This window comes from Grus americana, chromosome 3 (assembly GCF_028858705.1).
Source record: "Grus americana isolate bGruAme1 chromosome 3, bGruAme1.mat, whole genome shotgun sequence".
Taxonomy (NCBI): domain Eukaryota; kingdom Metazoa; phylum Chordata; class Aves; order Gruiformes; family Gruidae; genus Grus; species Grus americana.
Genome location: NC_072854.1, coordinates 80,173,845 through 80,197,990, shown reverse-complemented (window position 1 = coordinate 80,197,990; position 24,146 = coordinate 80,173,845). Strand labels below are relative to the sequence as shown.

The 24,146-nt window shown below is 43.6% G+C and overlaps 1 protein-coding gene across 4 annotated transcripts in view; it reads left to right on the top strand.

Annotated features, from left to right (window-relative positions):
• TRIM67 (tripartite motif containing 67) overlaps positions 1-24,146 on the top strand; it is a 40,984-nt gene that overhangs the window by 5,182 nt on the left and 11,656 nt on the right. Inside the window, exons 2-8 of one of the 4 annotated variants that reach the window (XM_054822679.1) lie at positions 2,713-2,808; positions 6,701-6,823; positions 8,142-8,252; positions 10,460-10,613; positions 17,464-17,609; positions 20,540-20,678; positions 21,730-22,033. In XM_054822679.1, the coding sequence (XP_054678654.1) occupies positions 2,713-2,808; positions 6,701-6,823; positions 8,142-8,252; positions 10,460-10,613; positions 17,464-17,609; positions 20,540-20,678; positions 21,730-22,033 (1,073 nt within the window). Of the gene's footprint in view, positions 1-2,712; positions 2,809-6,700; positions 6,824-8,141; positions 8,253-10,459; positions 10,620-17,451; positions 17,610-20,539; positions 20,679-21,729; positions 22,034-24,146 lie in introns of all 4 variants that reach the window. The other 3 variants (XM_054822677.1, XM_054822678.1, XM_054822676.1) reach the window with 3 other exon arrangements.

Below are 24,146 nucleotides of genomic sequence, written 5' to 3'. Positions count from 1 at the left end.
TCTCAGCCAAAACCAGCACGTAAAGATAACGCCAGGTAGAATATCGTTTGTCAGGAGTTACTAATTGTTGCAGTCAATGGAGCTTGTAACATTTCAGTTTGGCTTCCAGTAAATATTTCTGCAGCACGAAAGACTGTTCTGAGTGTACAAGGCATTTTTTATGGCTTGACTGGTTTACTGAGGGCTTAGTCATGTAGCTCCATTTGATTTTAATGGGAAGTGCATGACTAAATTCCACTGCTTTGTAAGACAGCTTTTACAAATGGTTGGAAAAACAAGGCTATTATCTCTAAGCGGGTTTCACAAATGATCTGGTCTTCTCCTCGGCTTCACGCTGCAGTTGCATTAATGCAACCACAGGTTTTAATGAACATGGCAATTTGCTTATGAGCCCTTTGAACAATGACATTGTTGAGTTTCTATTGCAGCTCTTTGCAATGGGAGTGTGCCGGGAGCTGGGCATGATTGTGCAAATTGCCATCGTACATATGCTGGTTACAGTTTGTCTGCAGTGATTCAGTTTTCAATGGCTGCTGTGATGCCCACATATAGCTTTCGGCTCTTCTTATCTGGTGAAACGCACTTTGAGATGATTTGGAAGCTAGGGCAGATGTTGGAAAAGTGGAAGTTTTACTTTTGTCGGGACCAAACATTGGTTTTGATTTGAAAGAAAGGAACCCTTGCCTCCCTGGGACAATTTGTTTGGGCCATCAATGGCAGAGCTTACCATGCTTTCACCACCTGTTTCGCCCTTCCTCGCCAGCCACTTGGTCATATGCCACTTCCACCTTGTCCTGCGTCAGCTTGGCAAACCAAAGACTCAAATGCGCCTTGTGGGTGGAGCGCAAAGTGCAGTCAAAAAGGGTGGGCTTTAAACTCTGGCAACCATGATCAGCCTGTGAAATCCTGATTGTCTGATCTGGCAGAAAATAGGGACCCTTCAAGGACTTAGAGTTTGGTTCTGTGACCTCAGGTACCATTCATTTCAAACATCATCGCTTAAAATTTTTGTGCAGTGACAGGAGTTTGTGTAAGAGAATATTAAATATTCAAATACTGCAAAACATACGCAGTAACGTGTCTTCCCGTTACATTTGTTACAAATGACTTGTAGTAAAGCATGTTTTATTTTCAAATTTAGCGCTAATGTAGTACCTACAGCTGGGCTAAAAGGGAGGAGTTTGTGTGAAGATGAGGAAAACAGAGTGGGATTGCTCTGTAGTTCGGTCCCAGCTTCCAGTCCGGGTTTGTACCCGCTTCCCGCGGAGCCGCGCGGGGTCAGGCAGGTGCCTCTGCCTGCCTAAGGCTGCCTGCCTCCGAGCTGGGCTGCGAGGTGCCCACAGGGAGCTGCCAGGGTTTGCTCTTCCCTCTCCCATGCGAATGAGCGAGCGCAAGGGGAGGATGAGTAGGAAGCATTCAGGCGGGAGGTAAGCTCCAAACTTTGGCAGCCTGAAGAAGTGAGCTGTGCCCTTTTCAGGGATGGAGTAATTTGCTTCCCTCCAGGAGCAAGAGGGAAGCAGAGAATGAGTGGTGACTTGCTGAATTTCAATTAGGACTGCTCTTGGAGGCTGATAACCTTTGTGCCTTCCTACATACAGGGCTCTGTCTCGAGGCACGCTCTAGTCCTAAGGAAACGAGACAGCAACCTTCTGAAAGCCTGACGTTAGCAAAGATGCTTCATCTTCCATTTCCTGATGTCAGTTGTCGTATCCATTTGGCAAGGATAATTAACTGGGCATCAGTAATCTGGTAGCTGCCAAGTCCATTTGAGGGGTAGACCCACGAAGAGAGTGTCCAACCTGCAGGACACTCATGCTGGGACCAGTCTGGTCTCTGTGCATTATGTTTGCATGGAGAAGTAATGCTGAATCCGGGCTTGCCATGGGCTGACAAGCAGAGCAACACGGTTCCTGTAATCCCAGCGAGCTTCTGGGGAACCCGCAGCGGGGCTGCTCTGGTCAGACCATGGTGGTTCTGGGTCTCCCGGGGCAGAACCGCCATTTCCTTCCCATCCTGGAAGTCCATCGAGAAGCCTGTGGTTCAATTTAGAGATCTCAGGTGCCAGATGAGGGAAGGGGAGGTTAAGTCTTCAGTGTAGACTTACGAAAGACATATTCCTTATGTCTCACCAGTCAAAAGTTAGAGGAATGTTTTTTTCCAACTTTCCCAGAAATACTCACCCTTTTGTTGGGTTGGAGCATGGGAAACTGGAGCCCCAAAGGGACATTATTATGAAGTCTGAAAATGCAGATTTATCCTAGTGTATCTCAGGTTTGGTAGGATCTACCACATTTAAAAAGAATTCAGGCTTTGATGAAAAAAAGAAGTGCCACTTTGGAAAGCAGTTGGGGATTTTTCAGCATGACAGATGCTACTGTGTAAGTGTAAGACTATTATTTCCCTATATATGTGGGTAGCTGTCTTATAAAAAGGTATTTTGACTTACCAAGTCACTGCAATAAAGTGGAATGTGCAGACACAATACATGACTGCCCCCACATGCATATTTCACCTTTATTAAATCTTATTACAATTAAAATCTTAACTATTCTTTTCTAGTACAAACACTCTGTGCCATGTAAGAATACATGCAACAGCAAGTAAGCCTTTTAGCACATTATTAATCATCAAAACCAAGGATTAGTAAGAAACACATTTGCATTTTATCTCTAATTTTTCTTGCCTTCCCCCCCCCCTTTTTTTTTCTTGCAGGCACAGCTGTCTCAGGCTTTAAATGGTGTTTCAGATAAAGCAAAGGAAGCTAAAGAATTTCTGGTTCAGCTGAAAAATTTATTGCAGCAGATCCAGGTAACTGTAGAATATTAGCTGTTTTGATAATACAGTAATCAATAGAACTGAGTGAATAATTTATTTGATGACTTTGTCTCCTATGCTATTCTCATCTTTCCTGGAATCATCTAACCTTTCTTGAATGGATTTGCTAGGCACAATTATTCATCGAATAATGCCTGCAAGCCCCTCTTAGCTTCTAGATTGTTTGCTGTTTATTGCAAGAAGCTGATACTCAATGCTGGACATCTGAGCTGTGTTGATTAGTATTTGATTGAATCCATTGGTCATGCTTCTAGTCTCCTTCCTGTCTGCAATTGCTTGAATTGGGCATTTTAACACATTCAGAATTTAGTACTTGTTTTTCGTCTTACATTTTCTAAAAATGTATTCATTTCTGGACAGAATCCAGTCAACCTGTTTGTTAGAGTATTTGCAGGAAGTAAAAAAAAAAAAAAAAGAAGAAATGAACTCTGCGAAATCAGTGTGGTCATTTATTGAAGCAGAAGATACTTTCATGCCTATAATTGCCCAGCTTTAATAGTCAGAAAAGGGCTCATGGTGAGTGCAGTAATTGAGGGCACAAACCCCAAACGTAACAAGTCCTGTTTTCAACCAAATTTAGACTCGTCAGTGCTGGAGGTCAGATGGTTCTTAAGGTCCTTCGCATCCTATAAAGTGTGGCTGGAAATGTGCTGCCATGGTTTGTGCTTCACAGCACCCAGGAGGGGACACTTGTTATCCACAGCAGCGGTGCTCTGTGGCAGTGGGGTTTCTATGGGATATACATCATCTGCTCTGCTGCTTGCTCATCTTTCATCAACAAGCAAGTCCCGTTCCTGTTACTAACAGAAAGCCACAGCAGAAGTTCAAAAATCTGTATTTGGTTTAGAATTTAATCCTTAAAATTCCACTTAACTCTCCAGATGATGAATCTGTACCCCAAATGCTGCCCAAGCTCTCAGGTTGCCACAGGGCAGTGTAGCTACCCACCCTCACAGTCTTCTGCGGCCATGTGGAGAAGGGAACAAACCAAGACTGGGAAACTGGTGGAAAAAAGCACATCTAACTGAAAGAAACCAGTGTGAAGCCACCGACTGGCACCTGTCACATGCCATGTTTTAGACACAGTGGGAGGTTTCTCTCAGCTGACTTTACCTATTTAAAAGTTATGTAGCTCGTCTAACCTAGTCAGTTAGGCTTCTTTCATTGTCGAAGGAGAAGGATAGGCACCTCTAGATATGAACAGTTATTTTAGGATGGAATAACTCATCCAAACCAGTAGTCTATCACCAATCTTTTCTTGAGTCACCTAGATCTATTAAAAATGTATTTTTCCCTCCTGAAACCTAAAGGTAGCCCATTACAACTATTTATGACTAAGCTGTAAAATCCTTTAGCGTGTTTCAATAAAATCACTGCCAAATCACTCTGCATAAGGGAGCTGCTACAATTAGATCAAAAGACCAAGCCATTTCTTTGAAGCTGCTCATTGCTTAAAATGCTAGAGGAGAACTCAGAATAGGAAATCGTTTCCAGCAATCACCCTCTAACATTTAGGCACGTCTGGGCGCAAAGCTGAATCTGACCCTTACATGTTAAGCCAGTCTCCAGCATGAGTCTGAGCGAGGACATCAAATTTCAGCAAACCAAAACAGCAGGACTAATCAGCTGCATATGTATTCCTAAGTAAAACAAGGCTGGGGCGCAGCTCCGAGAGGATCACCCACATACTTTAGCCCTTAGTGAGCTGCTTGGCATGGTTTTCTCCCATGACAAACTGCACTCTTCCAAGGTGATGCTTGAGCAGCATTTGATGATAGCACATACCAGGGAATACTCCTGGTAGGCAGCTTTGGTACGGCCACGCTATTTGAGGGGAAGGGGTTTAGATGTGTCGAGCTGATCCGTGTCTTTTGGCATCTGGACCAAAAAAGCAGTTTTTGGACTGTTATTTGGGGGGAATAGATGGAACCTTTGTGCATAGATTTATACCCAGGACCATGTATCTCAGAGCAGGTTATGTCTAGTAGAAGTCTTATGATGGTTGCCACACACATACAGACATTTACCCCCCAGAAAAAATGTCTTTAAAATGTATGTTGTTTACACAAAGGAGTGAGCAATATGTACATTTTATTATCCTGTTTCAATGCACAGCAGACCAGACAGCCATCCGCACTATTTATCTCCTCTCTGAGTTTGCCACAGCTACCAGGAGCTGTGCTTTTACCTTGCCTGGGGCAGTTTGCAAATTCATAATCTACTTTTCTTCTCCCTGCTTTGCAGATCTCGTTTCCTTCCCTTCTCCTTTCTGAGGTCACTTTTAAATCTCTTGGTCTCTTCTTTTCAGAAACTGCCTGTTCCTCATTGCCCCTGTTGCTTCCTTGCTCCTCCTTGTTGCTGTCATTATCCCATCTGCTGTAACAATTTCATCCTTTCTCACTTGAAGGAGGCATATCGCCAAACACCCCGTCTGATGTGTGAACAGAAAATGAGGAGAGAAATGATGCACTACAGCCATCGACTGATTCAGGCTCTGTACACAAACCAGCGCTTCAAGAGTAGCTGGATGGAAACGGGCTTAAGAGGGAGTTGGGTGTGATATAAGCCGAGGAGGGAGAGATGCAAACAGGAAGAGTCTAAGACAAGCCTGTGAGCAGTAACAGCCGTCTGGTGTCTCTCCCCCCACCCATCTTGCTGGCAGGTCTAGGACTGCGGCGGGGGCCTCTCAGGGAAGAGTGATCCTGCATCCCTCAGCTGGAGAACAGGATGCATGGATCACAGTGGGAGAAGGAAATACAGTGCTGAAAATTTTGCTCACAAAAGAATGAAGACAAAGCAATGAACAGAAGAGAAAAGCATAACCAGAAGAGCTAAGAGATAGCGATGAGTTAGGGGCATGTGATGGCTTTCCATAGAGATAATTCTCCTTCAGCGCATGTTTAAAATCTTCTCACATTTAATGCTGCTTCTTTTTTTCTTATTTGGGTATTTGGGAGGAAAGCTGCTGGGACAACTGAACATCTCCTGAAAAGACGAGCTCGAACACTTTCTCCTTTTAGTCTCACGAGCAGAGGAGGCGAGGGAGAGCCTCCCTGTGAATGAGTGCTACAGCATCAGTTCCACGGCCAGAGAAAGCCATCCCCAGGAGGAGGGGCAGCTCAGGACCCTGTAGTACCATCTCCTCAGATTTCTATGGCTGCAGTGGGATTCTGTGGTAGCACGGTTTGTTCCCCATTGATAGGACAGGGGTTTACGATACCCACACCCTGCACAAGGCTCAGTGGGGACAAGTGTTTTATACCTCAGATGCTGGCCTCTGCGTAGCGGAGACTTTTACCACAACGTGAATAAAAACCTGCCATGTATTTATTTTTGTTTAAAGCTAATCAAATATGTGTCTCCACTGCCAAGCACTAGCTATTTTTAAAGGAGTACTTGATGCAATACATAAAATCTCAGGGCTTTGAGTAATTTCCTTGTAATAAGCCTGTAGACCAGTTTCTGGTCAATAATTCTCTTCTAATTGTCATGGTGTAGAGCCAGTGATTTCAAAGTTGTTAAAGTGAGATAATTAAAAGGGGGGGGGGCAGAATTGTCTTATGTACATCTATGCACTATGTTTGTTAAGTTTAGATTTTACATTATGTTGTACTCCATCTGTTGTCCAGAAAACGCCAGTAAATCAGGGTTTCAGATAAGCCCATTTTGTGGCATAGCACCTTACTGTTTCATTTTATAGCATGCAGCCATTACCAGTACAGCTGTAATGAAATCAGAAAGGCAACAGAGATGCCAAAGTCTTGAAAGGAAATCTTTTCTGAATGGAAACCCAGGTAAGAATGAACAATAGCTTAAGATGTAAAATATGCTTTCTTTGATGAGTATGACTCTTGCCGCCTTCTAGGAGAACGGGTTGGATTATGAAGCCTGTCTTGTCGCTCAGTGCGATGCCTTGGTTGATGCGTTAACACGACAAAAGGCAAAACTGCTCACAAAGGTGACCAAAGAACGTGAGCACAAGCTGAAGGTGAGCACAACTCTCATCAGCTGAGCACGGCTGTTGATACCTGGTGTTACTGTGCATTTTGCAAGTCCCCAGCCCTTTGCACCCTGAAAATTCTTGATGACCAAATCCTAAAGTCCTTCAGCACGTTCCAGTTCAGCAGTTTGGTGGAACTGTGCTTATACGCTTAACACGAGGCATATACTTCAGCAATTGGTTGACTCAGGCCATCAGTCTTTATTTATCTGATGGTTTTGGGCTGTCTTTTGAGAGGCGCTTGTCAGTGAAACCTGTGTGTGGTTTGGATTCTTGAACCTTCCAAATGCAAGAAAGCCCTTTTGCCCAAGTAAGATTTTGGGATTTTGGTGTCTCTTGAAACCTTTGAAATTAAGGCAAGACACCTCCAGAGATCCATGTGCTTACTCAAAAGATATTAAAGAAATGTAGTAAAAGGTGGGGGGGAGGGAGAAGAAAGCCATAAATGGTTGAGCAAAGTGGCAGTCGAGAAATGATTAGACTATTTCTTGAAATGTTGAACTGCATATGTGATTTTGAGGTATTATAGTGCCCGTAACATTAACAGTATCTAAGACAGAAGGAAAAATCAAAGTGAAAAGTCTAACAAGGCAAACAACAAATAAAATCTACCTGAGATCAGCATTTAAACCCCCCCCATACTTAACAAGAACCAGCACTTAGGGCATACTACTAACAGCACAGCTAATCCTGCAGTTTATTCCTGTTAGGCTGTTGTACCTCAGGAGTTGTGCTGTCGAACACAGTGCTATTAGGCCTAGTCTACAGCTGTGTGGCAGCGGAATATGTCCAAATTCTGGAGAAATGAGATGCAGCTTTTTTATTTCTTAATCTTAGCAAAGCGTTCTTAAGCAGACCAGGATCAATGGTGAATTGTGAAGAGAATGGTAGAGTATAATCTGCAAGAAACCACTCCTGCAGTTTTCCTCTATAATATTTGCCTTTTAAGTCAAGGATTTTTTTAAAGCTCAGATTTTAATGGAAGTGTGATTGTAAATGTGAATACTGCAAATGCAGGAACACATTCTGTGCTTTTTCTGCCCTCAGCAAGCCTGATCTTTGAGCAATTAATCTGCTCTGAAAAATTGAGATTCCCTGCGCACAACATTTTGCCAAGCTAATTATCGGTATTTACAATACAGAGCAAGTGAGTGTAGCTGATGGAGATATGGCAGTGGCCATATGGCAGCTAAATTAAGCATAGCTTTAACACACTCTTCCATTCGTCGTCTCTTCTGCAATAATCTTATACAGTTCACTGTAAGCTGAGGCAGTCATCAGAACTGTACTGATGCTTGTTTTCCAGGTTGTTTGGGACCAGATAAATCACTGTACACTGAAGCTACGCCAGTCAACGGGACTTATGGAGTACTGCCTAGAAGTTATCAAAGAAAATGATCCCTCTGGGTTTTTACAGGTATTTTCCTTTCCAATGTTCTGGTGGAAAAATGAATAGAATTTAAAGCTAAATCTAAAGATGGACTGCTTTGCTATTTAGCCTATTCCACCCCCAAGGCAGGTTCACCTTAACTCCTGTTAGTCCTGTCGAAAAGCTCAGATAGCCTGGTGATTGCACGAGTGTCCCAGTGAAGGGATGCCTTCGAACAGCTGCGCTCTGACCGAGGTGTGGAGTAAGCGGTCACACCACTTCCCTGACTGCTGATGTTTTCCCTCTTGCCAGCCCTTCCTTCTGGGCCAAAAGAGAGATGCTGTGCAGCTAATACTAACCTCCTGTTTTATTCTCACCTGAGAAACCCAGCACAGGGCCTCACGGAGCTCCCCGGTCTCTTTGGAAAGGTCTATGACCCAGCAGAGTAGTACTTCTCCGCTTTGCTTCTCCCCTTTGCTTTACTCTTTCGCATGTGAAAGAGTTCTCTCCACATCTCCCCTGTGAGGAAATCCAGCCTTAAGGGCTTGCGTGTAGCTTTGCTTCGCTGGGGTTGTTGCACCTCACAGAGCTACAAGACCTGTCTTGTAGCTGGAGGATCCAGGTACCCCCTCTTTGCAAAATCTGGCCTAGCCAAAATTGCCTTAATTTGCAGGATATTGTTTCTTAGGTGCAAGCAGTGAAAATGTCTATTGATGAGATAAAACATAACTGGTTTATTATCCAATTAATTATTTTGCCTAATTAATTATATTATTTTTAGTAATTCTTTTACTTTGCCCTATTAGTTCTGTTGCCTTATTGATTGCCTAAGAAGAAAGGCACATCAGACAAAATGATCTGCACGTGGCTGTCAGCTGAACAGGGCACGCTGCACACATGGATGCATGAGTGTCAGGGGGCTGTCACAGCATCCCTAAAAAACAGGATGAGAATTAGCCAACTTAAACCTATTAGCACTCCAGATTGATTGTTACTGTCACGTCTGGTCTCAGGCAAGAGTGGGAAATGTGTGGTGTATATTAATCTCAAGACTACACAGATTTTAGCAGACTGTCGGTTGAATACTGCTGGACAAATGAAACCTTTAGGTCTTATCTACATGCTAGCTAGATACATGCTTTGTTTTCATTTCAGCTTGTTTCTCCCGTAACCTTTGCGGCTTCATTCTTTGCAGTCACCTTTTATAAAAATTGCTTTTGTTTTTACCTCTTCCTGGTTTATCTAATGATGCTTTCAAGGCAACCAGCAAACGCTGAGGCACTGCATTACTTAGAGCAACCACTCCTGCAGCCAGGATATTGAAACACAGCCAAGGGATCCAGCATCCCAGTAAGTGACTGCAAGGCTGTAGGAAGGCTACAAGATGCTCCTCCACTCATTGCCCAGACAGATTAGGAGCTGTTGATGCCAGGGCTTGGACAGAAGTGTCTTCCAGTAAGAGTAATGAGGAAGGGTATCTGAACTCCTTCAATAAAGAAAAGCTCACTCTGACCTATCCAGAACAAAATTCTGCTCCCTGTGACTTACAGGAAGCTCACTGGGAGAGACTCCAGATATCCAAATGGCAGCTTTGCTGAACTCAAGGACAGTTGAGTTCATTGATTTTGCAGAGCCAGGATTTCACTTCCAGAAGGGTCCGTTGCGATCATCTTAGTCTGACTTTTGGCCTAATTGTCTGTGGGCTGAACCAGAGCAAAGCTTTAAAAATGAAATTCACTTTTGATGTAATGATAGAAAATCCGTCATATTCTTTGAAAATCTATCTGACAACTTATCACCATCACTGTGAGAAATATACACCCCTCTTCCCATTTGTTTTTCTTATTTCTTTCAGCTTTCATCCACTGAATCATCTCTGCTGAATGGAGAGACCCTCTAACATTTAAGTCTCTCTCTGTGCAACTGCTTTTTAAACAGGAGAGCAGAACTAGACTGTGCAGATCAGAGAACAGAGTGCAGAAGTGTATGTGGCATTCAGAGACATGATACGTAACATAATCTTAACAGGCTTTATAAATGCAATTTTTACTTTCCTACCCTACGATGAGATTTGTTTTGAAAAGACGAGACGAAAGGCTGCCACATAAATGGAACTCACCCTAAAATGACCAGATCCTGTCTCAGCTGTCGTGCTGTCGTATTCCTGCTTTCATTGTGCTGTATCTCACAGGCATTCTGTCACTTCTAATGTGTGCCTCTGACATTTCATTATAAGCCCTAATACTCTCTTTCAGATTTCGGATGCTTTAATCAAGCGCGTTCAGGTATCTCAGGAACAGTGGGTCAAAGGAGCCTTGGAGCCAAAAGTGTCTGCTGAGTTTGACTTGACTCTGGATAGCGAACCTTTACTGCAGTCGATTCACCAGCTGGATTTTATTCAGATGAAATGTAGGGGTGAGCTTTCGTGATTTTCTTTTTTCTGATTTTTGTGCATGTGTTGAAACAGTGCTGGGAAGAAGGGGGACATGGAGGGAAGAAAGAGGAATGACTTGAAATTGCTGGGGAGTTTTAAAGGTCTTCAAGCAAATTCAGGTTACTGGGTGTTTCCTAGAAAGGTGTGCTCACCTCACGTGCGGGGACCTGAACAAGCTCAAACAGAGATATCAGGTGCAGTTGAAGATTTGAATAGATAAATTCTTCAGAGTAGGGCTATCTGTCAGCTTTGAAGATTAAAAAGACATTAGCTGCATGAGACTTTATGCCATTTTACAGCATCCCTAGATTTAACATGGTTCATTCAAAATACCAGTTACCCTTGTCTTGTCAGGAACAGCTGGAGTAGTAAATAAATATTCCTCCACACTCACATAGGCTTGAATAGGGAAAACCCCCCCTTTGACTTATGTCTGGACTACGCTACAAACAGTGCCCAGCTTAAAATAAAATCGTGAAGCAGAGGTTCACGAGGGGAAAGGAGCTCCATGGCTATACCCTTCCTTGACTCCAGGTATCTGAATGATCCTGAGGGATGCACTAAAGGGAAAGGATCTTAAAACAATATTTAAAAGCAGAAGCTGATGAACAGAGATGCCATTGGCAAAAAATATGTTAACATCATGTGCTTGTAATGAGCTTGGTTTATATGGTGCAGGATGACAACTGCATCAGAATTAGATAGATCCACAGACTGGCTAGATTTGAAGGCCATTGTGGTCCCTGGGAATGGTGCCATTAGCTTCCCTCAGTGGTGATTCAAGCCTTAATTATACATGTGGGTGACAGGGTAGAGGCTGCCAGAAGTCAATGAACGAGTTAAGGATAATCGTGTCGTGATGCCGAATGTGCTTTTTTTTAACTCCAAACAAGCATAAAGATTTCTGTTCAGTTTATCTGTTCTTTCTGGGCCTAATTCTGAACCTAAGAGACCCAAGATTAAATAATTAGGGTGGATAATTTAGCAAAATAATTTAGTGGATAAGCAGTTAAAGGCCAAAGTCTGCTCACCAAGAATGGTTTGCATCTTGGTGTAAATAGGCTGCATTAAAGTTCCTCAAAACCCACCTGTGAACGGCTCCTTTGAAATGTTAACAGCCAGGAAAGGAGAGTCAAGAGAGAAAGAGTATCACTGGTAAAACTTCCCCAAATGCTGTCTGCACTTGTCTGTTTAAATCAATTTATATTTAATGCTAGCCATACTTATTGTTAAATATATTTAATACTAATCTTCCATCACTGTCCTTATATCCAAAGATATAAAGAATTTAGTTAAACTATCCACTTAGATTGCTAATTAACCCCAGGTCACTTGGGGTGAGAACAGCTTAGGTATTTGGCTTTTAGGCATTCATCTGGCTTAAAGCTTGAAGACTTAGAGACTTTAACTGAGCCAGATTCACTGGAGCTTTATGAAAGATAGTGTTGTCTGCTGATGCTCTCATTTATCGTATGATTGCAGCGAAGCTCTGGTACTGAGCTAAACATGGTCTGAGGTGCAGAGAAGAGGTCAGGGCTGCTGCTGCCCAAACCTGTGCAGAGCTTATGAACACCCTTGGGCTTTCTCCCCAGAGGCACCGCAACAGATATCCCTCAGGAAGGGCTTTTCCTTGAGCTGTTTTGGCCTTGATCAGGGACTACCTGCTGCGTGTCCCATCAGGTTGGTCAGCACACCTGGCGTGACCATGTACATGCCATGCAAAGAATGGTGGAAATGCCATTTACCCTGGCCACCATTCCTTCGTAAGGGACTGCGTTATTGCTCCTCACACCTCTCTGCGTCCAAGCAGTACAAGCCACCGACTGGTCCCGAGCTAATGTTCGTAGATGTGGAGGTTTGTTTAGTATATAGAGGTGTATTTATATTTTTCAGTTTATGACAGCAAATCTATTTGCATTTGAACTGCTCAGCCTGACACTTTGGCATTTCTTTTTCTGAAATTCACCTTCATGTCCTCAACCAGCTCTGCATTATCTTGTCATGCACAGTGGTCTTGCATCTAGAAATATAGTTGTGTGACCCCACACAACCACGGAACCATGGATTAGACGCAAAGAGTAAATTTATTTTCATTATCTCACAAACTGGGGGATCCCCGAAGCAGTGCCCGGGCAGAGGCACACAATCAGGAACGCAGGCACCGCAGAGCTCGGTCCTTGCTGGAGGCTCACCAAACCTGCTGTTTTCACCTGTATATCAGAGATTCACGCAGGCGTAACTTACCACCGTGTTTTGAACTTCCCACAGCAGGGCAGGAATCTGAGGCACGTTCGACAGGGTGCCTCTGAGTCTATCACAGGCCTGTGTTACCTAAACACAGATGTTCTACTTGTCAAGCACACAAGACTAAACAATGATTAGTACAATATGTGTGGTTTTCTACAACCCAGCCGCAAGTCACTTGAGCGTGCTTACAGTCCTCCTCGCCATTCTTCCGTTATTTTCCCAGAATAGGTAACACTGAGTAAGCAACTCAGTAATTCAGCAGCGAGCACCCAGACTTACTGGGAACATCACTTTGCTGACTGTGAGGAGACGCTGGCGTTGCAGGGTGATGTTTTGCTATTTATCACCATCAGGACTTGTATATTTCTGAGCCTCCAGTTTCACAAAGAAAAATCTACGTGTCTCTTCACACATGCTCCTTTCTCCAGTCCTACCTACCCTAGTGCACCGACAGGTCATCAACCTTTGCCAAATGTTGGTGTTGAGGGGAACATTACTAATTAACTATACTGATGAATGGATGCATTAAAGACATCAGAGATGATCTGTAAAGGGAGTTTTGGGGAAACCTAGAAGCATAGGGCCAGCGTGGCTTTTCCAGCAAGTTGTTTCATTCCAAAAGCTTTGCAACGTAAGGTCTGTGCTATTGTTATCGATGTTTAGTGCATGACTGAATTTCTAATTTTTTTTTTTCAAACTCTGGCCTCATTCAACCTCAGTGAGCTTGCATGGGTCATTTAGAGTGAAAGCTTGCTTGTAAGTAAACATTGATTCACTGTGTTAGACAAAGAAGAAGGAAAATGCGAACAAATCACATTACATTTGCTTTCATGACTTGTTCATGTACCTTACTGGTGGACTCTGTATAAGCCCATATCTAAAGCTAATCTCAGTAAATAAAGATCGGGGGGTGGTTTTTTTCTTTTTACAGAAAGAAAAAGCAATTTGGTAACAAATTAAATGTGCAAAAATATGATCGGTGCAGAAGTAATGCTTAAGCAGTCACGTTGACCAAAGGGTCTCACTGACAGCCCTTTGGCAAGAGTCCCCGCTCCCCGGGCTAGCTGGCCTGCTGAGACACGTGCACAGCTCTAGTAATTGCTGGCGTTTTGAGCTTTCCCAGATCCCTTTCCTCTGTCCACATTTTCTTTTCTCTGTGACTTTTTCTAAAAGTGCCTTGGCACAAAATTCCTGTCCTCTTTGATGACTGGCACAATACGTACGTCACATTTCTTCAGTTCAAGCTATGGGCACAGGCAAATATGTGTTCCCGGTTTGTTTTGTTCAAACAGCCGGAACTGTCATGCAATCTTGGTTTGTTGTAAAATGGAGACTAGGTACAAAATAGGAAAAAATATGGCTGCTCTCTACTTTTCTGTACCACCTCGGAATACTCACTCATATGCCCCTTCTCCTTGTCAGGAGTGACTCCTTCCCTCTTCTGCAAACCAGTCCATGAAGATTCCCTACACACATCTCCTGCTGCAAATCTTCTCTGCTTCTCCAGCCATGAGCTGCACAGCCCTGATAACGAAACAGTAACCGTTTCATCATCGGCTTTATCCCTGGTTCTGTTTGCTCTGCATCATGGACCCAGGTCTCTCCTCTCTCAACAACACTGTTTGTAGGGCACTTGCTACAGCAGTGACCTAGGCTATTACAGGGCTGTCCTACAGTTTTGGAGGAGGTCAAAGCTTTCATGTTTCTGAGGGCCCTGTTATTTCACTGCATTTAGTCCTTTAAAAATTAATCTAGGAAGGTGAAGGGCATCATTGCACAATTTGCTTGTCAGGAGGGCAAATAACCGACAACATCTTGGAGCAGCCCTACTTTACCCTGAGAGGAGATCAGCTGTGAGATGCATTGAGCAATGTGGTTTTGAAACTGCTGAGTTGACATGAGACGTCAGTATCGCATTTTTTTAGCTGAGTGTGACCTGCATGAAGCACTTTTAAAATAGCAGGACATCATTCAGATTCATTAATAGGTCTTGCTGTGCCAATGCAGTATCATTTCTCCCTTTATATTTTTAATCTTTTCCTTCAAAAACTCTCTAGAGGACTCTAAGTTGCACAAGAAGTGGGACAGCACTGTAATTTAACATCTGAGTCTTCTATTTTCCTGACAGTTAGCCTATATTTTTCTTTTCTTAGTCTTGTCCCAGTGCTCTTCACTATGAAGTATATCCCAGTGTCCCGATTATTCAACTTGCTTCGCACTTTCCTCTGATTTTACAACAAGTGTTCACCTTTTCTCCTCCCAGAGGGAATCTGAGATCAAGGCAAATCTCTGCCCATCCGCGTCCAGGGGAGGAGGGCAGGCGCAGCGAGCGACATCCAGCAAAGCTGCACAGCTCAGTGGGAGCTTCTGACCTCTCCTTCAGCTACTGTAGGTTGTGCAGTTCAGGCCACAGGCTGTCCCAGGGGGAGTAGGAGGCTGGTGAGGATTTCTCACAAAAACCTACATGTCCAGTGAAACAGTAAAGAAGCCCAGGCACTTCCCCATTCTTCTCACATGTACGGCCAGAATTCGTGCTGCCCCGGGAAGTGGGAACAGCAGCACTTTACCATGTGAAAACATAGTCTAATCCTAGATGGCATTCTTGTTTCCATAATTAAAAGGGAAACACTCATAACACGCTTAGCTTCCTCCAAAAATTCTGCTCTTTTTTTTCCAGCATTGTGCATAATGTCAGCAGTCCCTGAAACCCTCCCGTCAGTGTTCCTAGGAGATTTTTGCAGGGGATTGGAGAGGTTAATGGTTTATTCAGAAGTGAGGGGGTGTTGTTTGTTTTGCGCTTTATGAACTTCAGGAATTAGGTTGTCATCCAGTTTTGCCAGAGGGAGTCTCAGAAGTGGGGAGGACCCAGCGAACGCCTCCTGAGAGGGTTAACCGGTTAGCTGAAGTGGCAGGAGTGCGGATGGCTGATACAGCCCTGTCTTCTCCCAGGCCCATCAATCCTGGACATACACAGGCCAACAAACACAAACAAAACCCCAAACTTAAAATTGTTCACTTAAAAAATCCTATTACCTCTGAAGTCTGCGTTCTCAGGTTTTTGACTCTTGTAATGTCACGTTTCTGTTCCTTCTCCAGACACAAAGTCTCCTAGACAAAAGTCTGAACTTTCCATGTGAAAAAAGAAGCAGGTTTTTATTTATGACACCCTTTGAATCATCCTTAAATATCAAGGAATAGGAACAAGGCTTTTTTTTTTTTCTCTTTTCACAGAAAAACCTTCAAGAGCTAATTTATAAAGCTCTTTTGTTTCAGACCACAGTCATTCTTCTGGGCTACCAACCATCCGTGTTCACTGTGGTGATGGATAATGCCAGCGGAAAGCCACGGTGGCTTCTGCACTGTTTATCACAAGTGTGACGTTGACTTTCGTGTCACTTCCAAAATAGGGATAAAGCCTTAGCCCCGTCACACAGTAGCGTCCACTTTCCCACAGACTGCTTGATACACAAAACGCGAACAGTCCTCTTTTATCCGGAGAGGTAAAATAGGATGAAAGGAACAGCTCAAGGGCTTAGCTCTCACTCAGACAGAGGGAGAAAAATAAACTAGAGGCTCAAAGCGGAGCAGATAAAAGCAGAGCAAACTGACATTGTTCAGAGCGAAGTCAATGAATGCTCAGAGCACTCAGCTCCTGTAAGACACGGTCGAGCTCTGCAGAAATGATCCTGAATGGTGAAGTTCAGCCTTGGGCAGAACACCAGGCAGGGTCTCTGCATCGCTCACATCCCACTTAACCTGTGCCATTTCAGCGGAGCATAAGATACGTGACAGATCTCTCCAGAAGACCAAATTTTCACTTTATAATTTCCAGCACAGGGTGAAAGGTAAGAGTTTAGTTGTGTTTAGCAGAGAAGGTGTGGTGGAGGCCTCTTTCCCACAGAGGCATGGCTGAATGTTTTACTCTGTTTATTTTTGTTTTTAAGATGCCAGTCTGGTCAACAGTCTCTTGGTGTTTCTCCTGCGCAAGTCACTAAAAAGGCATGTTGGTAGATAACTTTGCACCTGTAATTTCTGAGAGGGGAGAGCCACAAGCAGTTTCCCGTGGTGCAGAAGTTCCTTTTGCTATCTGAACCAAGGGATTTAGATAACATTTGCAAATGGAACAATTTCCTTCAACGGTTTCTTTTAAGTATGGCTGCCATAAAGACAACATATCCATGGTGCTTTTGATGAAAAAATGGGGGGGGGGTGGTGGTTTAGATTAGATTTAAAAAAAAATAATACTATGAAGAATTGTTTTCCTGCCGTTGATGGAGTTCAGGCTCTATCTTGCCGCCACGCTGTGGTCCCAGAGGTAGTTTTTATGAGGCACCAGAAGCATGTCCAGATATGTTTCTGTTTATATATTTCAGCCAAATGATTTGTCTAGTTGAGTAACGACATGTTATTATATCATTTTTACCGCCTTTTGTTTCAAGGAAGGGAACGGACCCTCTTCCTAACGAATATTGACTCCCCTGCAAGGGGAGGCAGGTGAGCGGTCGTCAAGGCTGCTTGCGGCGCAGACTAGCAGGGTAGGGCAGAGTTACACTAATCTGTACCCAGTTTCTGTTACAGTGCCACCCGTCCCCTTGCTGCAGCTGGAGAAGTGTTGCACCAGAAACAACAGTGTGACATTGGCCTGGAGGATGCCACCTTTGAGCCACAACCCGGTGGAGGGTTATATCTTGGAACTTGATGATGGAGATGGTGGCCAGTTCCGAGTGAGAATTTCATTCAGCATTTATTTGTGTTTCTTTGTATGTGAGTTTCCTCAGGATATGGGTTTGTGTGTGTCTGAGAGTGGGGAGAGGGGATAGGGAAGATAGGGATACATCCCTGCTCCTGTTGTGCGGGTGTAGAAAGCAGTGCAGATGCTGCTTATTGGAAGGACCCCCAGCTTGGGTAGGAAGTTTGGTTGAGGTTGTTCTCAGGGCTCTGGTGAAGAAGGCCTGGAGGTTCCCGTGGAGTTGTCGGACCAGAGCAGAAAATCTCATACTAGCCTACAGGAGCTGAAAGGGGTTCATTCCACAAAACCAAGATTTCTTTGAAGCCCCTACTCTCATCTGTCCATAGCACCCCATTTCAACAGCTGAGATTCTTGGTCCGGAAATGCAACTGAATTTTTCCTGGTTTTCTGAGTAAAAATGGGATCCTGCATAAAAATACAGGGTATCTAAATCTCTTCTCTGGGAGTGGATAAGACCAGACTGGTGGAAGCTTTCTGCAGATCGGCTGCAATGAGGTTGGTAAGTATGGGAAGGCATCCCAAGTGCTGTCCTTCCAGACGCTTGGGGTGATGCCACAACTGCTTGCTCCTGCTTGCAGGTGCAGGGTACTTATAGGCTCCTGTCCCTTCTTCCCACGTCCCGATAAACAAACTACAGAACTAATTGAATCAGCTTTCTGCCAGCTATGTCCTGCTGGAAGCTGTGGACTGTTCTCCTCAGACAGGCTTCATGCTCCTGTTGCTCCAGGACCAGACTGGCCCAGTGCATTCGCTAGGGGCAGGAGCCTTGAAGGCATCTGGAGATCATTGTGGCGTACAGCTGCTCTCTTCACAAATGGGAAATTTTGCCAAAAACATGCAATGGCATTTCTTTGGGAGCTTCAAACTGGCTTCTCACTGGAAACCTCGAAGTTTCTCAAGCTTAAAATGGCCTGGCACATGTCCACCTAAGGAACTGCCTCCCTGTGCCGAACAGCTACACCCATAGCCAGCAAAGGCATCTGGACACCCCTCATTATAAAAGACAGTGATATTGGCAGGGCATTTTGAAGAGGGCACTGTGTTTGTGGAAGGTCTCCTCAGTTCCTTGGTCCAAATATCATTTCACATGGGTTAGAAGAGGCTGGTCTCCACTACTGAACGTGTGAAAAGGTACCTTTGTGAACAGCTGCTAGGAGCTGCCAATATAGTTAATACTAGTAGGTAAGAGTGTTATCAGTGCATGATGAATGAAGAGTTCGGAACAAGGTGTTATGAATTCCAGTGTCTTGGATAAACCCTTTCAAGTGCTATTCACATCTAAATAAATATTGGTGAATAAAAAAGATTTCAGGCTGGTGCCCATCTAAGCCCATTTGTGTGGGGGGTTTTGTAACTGGCAAAGGTTTTAGGACTGCCAGTGCTGCCACGTCAAGATTTTGGATTGAAAAAGATGATAGAAAACATCTTAATCCTTAAAAATCTAGGGTGACAGCTTCTCAGGGGAACGCTTTGCTTGCTGTGGTAGAAACACCCTCAGTTTTAGCCATCGAAAGATAAACTGCAGGCTTCTCAGCAATGCCATTTCAATAAGAGTTTGCTGACCCTTTTCGTGAAGGATTATATATCTGAAAGCAATAACACTGATTGCACTTTATCAGTATTCGATGGGTGGATTTAAAGAATGGGTTTTGTCTCCCATCATAGCAGAGAGCATCAATCTGAATAAACACAAGCAGTGAACAGTGGTAAAAATATGAAATGGATTAGATAACGTTAGAGTTGTCCTACAAATAGAACTTTTTGCACAGACAGCATATGTTATAACATGGAGATAGATTAAGCTATTCTATTAAAACTCTTCTTTCTATTCATGAAAGATCATCAGCTAACTCAGGACCCAAGAGATTTTATTATTTGTAGCAGCCACCATGGTAGCAAAGTGGACAAACGTATGGCCTGCTGTAAACTTAAGTAATCCCTTTCTTATTCATCACATACTTAATTCACTTTAGGTTCATATCAAAGAGCCTTAATCAACAGGACTACTCTTAGGCATATACTTAAGTGTCTTAACTGAGCTGTGGCCTGAGTGGTTTGCTTAGTCACAGCCTTAAGGTCTTTAGGGCCTTTGCTACCAAAAATCTATGGATTTCACCAAATCAGAGAAATTGGAGGTGAAAGGAATTGTGGTTTTCAACCCACTACCAAGACAGGATTTTTTTCATTTTCTGTCATTTTCTGTTGCTTTGTTCAGTTTTCGAAAAAACATGAGTTTTCTAGACTTCTTCCAGTTCATCATAGATTGTAGAATATGACTGATCCTCTTCATTAGTCTGCCTAGATGTTCTTCCTCCTGAAATATTTCACATTACACAAGTGCTTGCTGTTTAATAAATCTTTGCAGACTTTTATGATGTCTATGTTGTCTAGTTGCTGTTTCATCATGTGATGCATGTGATCCTAATCTTTAGGAGATCAATTTCTTCTGGCTCTGTGTCTGCAGGTTTCAAAGTTATATTTTAATGCAGACATGAGACCACCTTTCCAACAGAATAAAACTGTGCTTGCTTGGGGTTTTTTTTTATTCTTCCATGCTCCTACATAAATATAAGAATGGCCATGGTAGGTCAGACACTGGACTACTGTCCAAAATAGTGTTTTGGAGTAGATATTTAGGAAAAGAGGATAAAAATTAAGATCTTTCTGTGTTGCCCTCTACTGCTGTACCCTCCAACTTCATCTTCACCTTAGTGTCTCCACTGCTAATCATCCCTGATGTCTCCACTGCTGTGGCTGTCTGTGTTACGACAGCATAACTTCTACATCTTGGGAAACAATTCACTTGTGGTTTATATTTAGAAGTCTTAACATGTGATCAAAGGCACAGAGAAACAGTTAAACTATGTCCCTCTTTATCTCGCTCTTTTTTTTTGGAATGTTTAGGAAGTATATGTTGGCAAGGAGACTCTCTGCACCATCGATGGCCTTCATTTCAACAGTACCTATAATGCAAGAGTCAAAGCTTTCAATTCATCAGGAGTTGGTCCTTACAGCAAGACAGTTATTTTACAGACATCGGATGGTGAGTTGCATTTTTGCCAGTTTCCAAGTGAAAAGCTGCAGGTCTCGGTGGCAGGACACTTGCATCCCTTTATACCCACTAATATCTTTGGCACTTACCAGCATGGAGATTTGGGATCATGCGAGAGGAGAGGCCAGGAACTGAGCGTGCACAGGGACTGAGCTGTCCTCCTAGCACTTTTGGGGGTTTTCCATTATCAGTAACACTTCAGGTTTTAAATCATGCAATTTTATTTGGCTGTAGAAGATTGGGGTCTAACTAAGATTCTTATTCGCTTTAGCATACAGAAGCAGTTATGCAACACACTGCATATTTCTGTGCCACTCCATCTCCACTTCTTCATATATCTTTGGAATTTGCCTTTTTCTTCACTACTGCTTCAATTTCACGGCAAGGTTTGATAATACAGAGATGGGAATTCATGCTTGTTCCTCTGTAATTATACTTGACATCCATACAGGCATTAGAAGTTCATCTTCGTTAATAATATTGTAATGAATTGAGAAGTGCATGCTATTATCACTTCCACTTTTATGCTGTGTTGCCAAAATAGGGCAGTATAAAATATTTATACTTTAAGAGCTTTTTCTGTTTTGTTTTTTTTTTTCTTTTCTTTTTTTTCCCTCCTTTGATAAACTAGTGAAGTCAGTCCTAACCAGCATGGACACAGTGGAACTCCATTTCCATTAAAGACCATCCTGAACCGATTCACCTATGTGAGCAGCTTCCATATCATGGGAAGCCTTTGTCTCCTCAATGACTTTCTTGTCACTGTGTGAGAACAGAAAGTCTCTGCCCTTAGCAGCTTATGTTCAAAGGAACAAGCACAGATAATATAAGGCACTTCTGAGCTGAAAAACACCAGGGCACCGGCTCAAAGCAATCTTGTGTAGCTGCCTACAGTAACAAGGAAAGATTGTCTTTATTACCTGAAAGTGCAGTGGGGTCTTTAGGAAGGCAGAATCTCATTCTCCTAACTGAAGTATAGCAGATGACACTTGAACGCGGCCCGTTCTGCCATAATCCTGCCTTTCCTTTTCCCCTTCCACAGTGGCGTGGTTCACCTTCGACCCCTCCTCAGCTCACAGAGACATAGTCCTGTCAAATGACAACCAGACTGCCACCTGCAACAGTTATGATGACCGGGTTGTTCTTGGTACAGCAGCCTTCTCCAAGGGCGTGCATTACTGGGAACTGCATGTGGACCGGTATGACAACCACCCGGATCCAGCCTTTGGCATTGCCAGGATTAACGTCGTCAAGGACATGATGCTAGGCAAGGACGACAAGGCATGGGCCATGTACGTTGACAACAACCGGAGCTGGTTCATGCATTGCAATTCTCACACCAATCGGTAAGCGCCACCTGTGTGCTTTTCTCATTGCTGATGTTTTTTTTCTGCTTTGCATCAGAGGAAGGAGATTCAGCCATCCATCTAATCCATCTCCCTGTAAATGTAGTTATTTTATTCCTTCTTAAAAATCACTAGTGACAGCAATTGCACCTTAGCAATCTGTTGGTGTTTGTTATCCTCACTGTTAGCAGTTTTTTCCTGAGATCTAGCCTAAATCCCCCCTGCTGTGATTTAAGCCCATTATTGCATGTCCCACCCACAACGTCAGCAGACAGGAGCGCAGCACACTGGGATGCAGGATTTCTCTCTCATTGCTGGAGGAGCGTAGGGAGAAAGGTGATGATTGATTTTCTTCCTTAGGAGAAATCTTGGCTGCAGGGTTGCACAATAATTAGGCAAAGCACTGGTGATCACCTGTCCAAAAGGCAGGTGTTTATTGCCAGTCCTGAAAGGTGACTGAAGGTGATGCTGTAGGTCACACCTGGGGTGATTTGGATACAAAGGACTGTTAAGTGACAGCTTCCATCCAAGCGAGCTTCGCAAAGTATCTCAACCAGTACAACCACCTTGCACAAAGGAGGATTTCAGGATGCCCCTAGCCATCGTCACCAAACCCCTCTTTCTCCCACCACTTAGAGGCTCTATGTACTCTATGCAACAGAGTGGTGGGGAGACATCTTCTAACTGAAGCTGCCTCCAGGGATGGATCACACAGAGATGTGTATCAGCACAGATCCAGTGTTGTGCTGACATGGTTGCATGGCTTTCAGCCCTCACGATAGTTACCTCTGCTTAGTGCTGGCTGTGTTTCTTTTTGACGTGACGCTGGACTGTGTAGGGTAGACATGGTCAGCTCCACTTGAAGCTCCCTGAGGTATTACCAGAGCAGAAGTGCAGTGCTCTCTCTCTGTTTCCCATGAGAGGCTCAGCCCTAGCTGAAGGTCAGCTGAGGATTACGGGAACTGAGACCCTTGAGAAGATCTCCACTGAAGAGTGTGATTCAGGATGCCAAGTCCCTTCACAGAATCACAGAACGGTAAGGGTTGGAAGGGACCTGCTAAAGCAGGATCACCTAGAGCAGGTTGCACAGGATGACGTCCAGGCGGGTTTTGAATATCTCCAGAGAAGGAGACTCCACAGCCTCCTTGGGCAGCCTGTTCCAGTGCTCAGTCACCCTTGCTTATTTTGGAAAATGTATTCCTACTCTGTCAGGATGGGAGATAGATGTATGAATAAAGTGACTGGCCAAGGATATGTAGCAGGTCTGTGGCAGAGCGGGAATCAATTTTGATTTAGTTTTCTACTGACTGTCCCAGCAGGTCTTCCACACTCACTAGCTCAGGTGTTGTTTCTGTTATACCAAATGATTAAAAGCAAGGCTTGCAGTGATTTTTAAAATGCTCAAATGCAGGTATTCTCTCCTTAAAGAGATAAGTTCGTGCCAACATTCACTGTATCCTAAAGCTGGTTGTAATGTCTCCTGTTGAATAGTCATTTATACTCTAAAGCATACTTGTATTTTAACTAAGTATACTGCAATTGCTGGGAAATTTTATATTTGAAGCATAGTTTGATTTTGCAGTTCATTACAGACCGGTGGAAGAACCTTGTAGCTGGATCAAAAGCTATCTGAAGTAAACTGGAATGTTTTCCATGGGTCCAAAGACCTTAGAGTAAAATAACATCAGTATAATAAATACATCAAAACGTTCTCTGTCCCTTTAACATCTCGATTTGATTTAGGGCAGAAGTAATGTTAAGCTGTATTCATTTTAATGGTCTGTGAAACAGCTTATGTTTTCTGGAAAAAAGCTGGCAACCATTCTGTGTACTACTGTCCCAGAAACCTATTTTATGGATTTGGTCCTCGGCACGCTCCTCCTGGCAAGCAACACACGAGCTAAGCGAAAGCTTTTTCTACCGAGAAGCACAAACAATGGAATCACTTTGGATTTCCAATCATCCTGCTTAAACAGGAGAACAAAGTGCTTTCTGCTGATGATAGTTACCCAGTATGTACTATGTAAAACACAAAGGTTTTGCAGGCACATCCAAGGCATGGATAGAGCCATGGAATATCTGTTCAAGGGAAGTACACTCACAAAGGGCACGT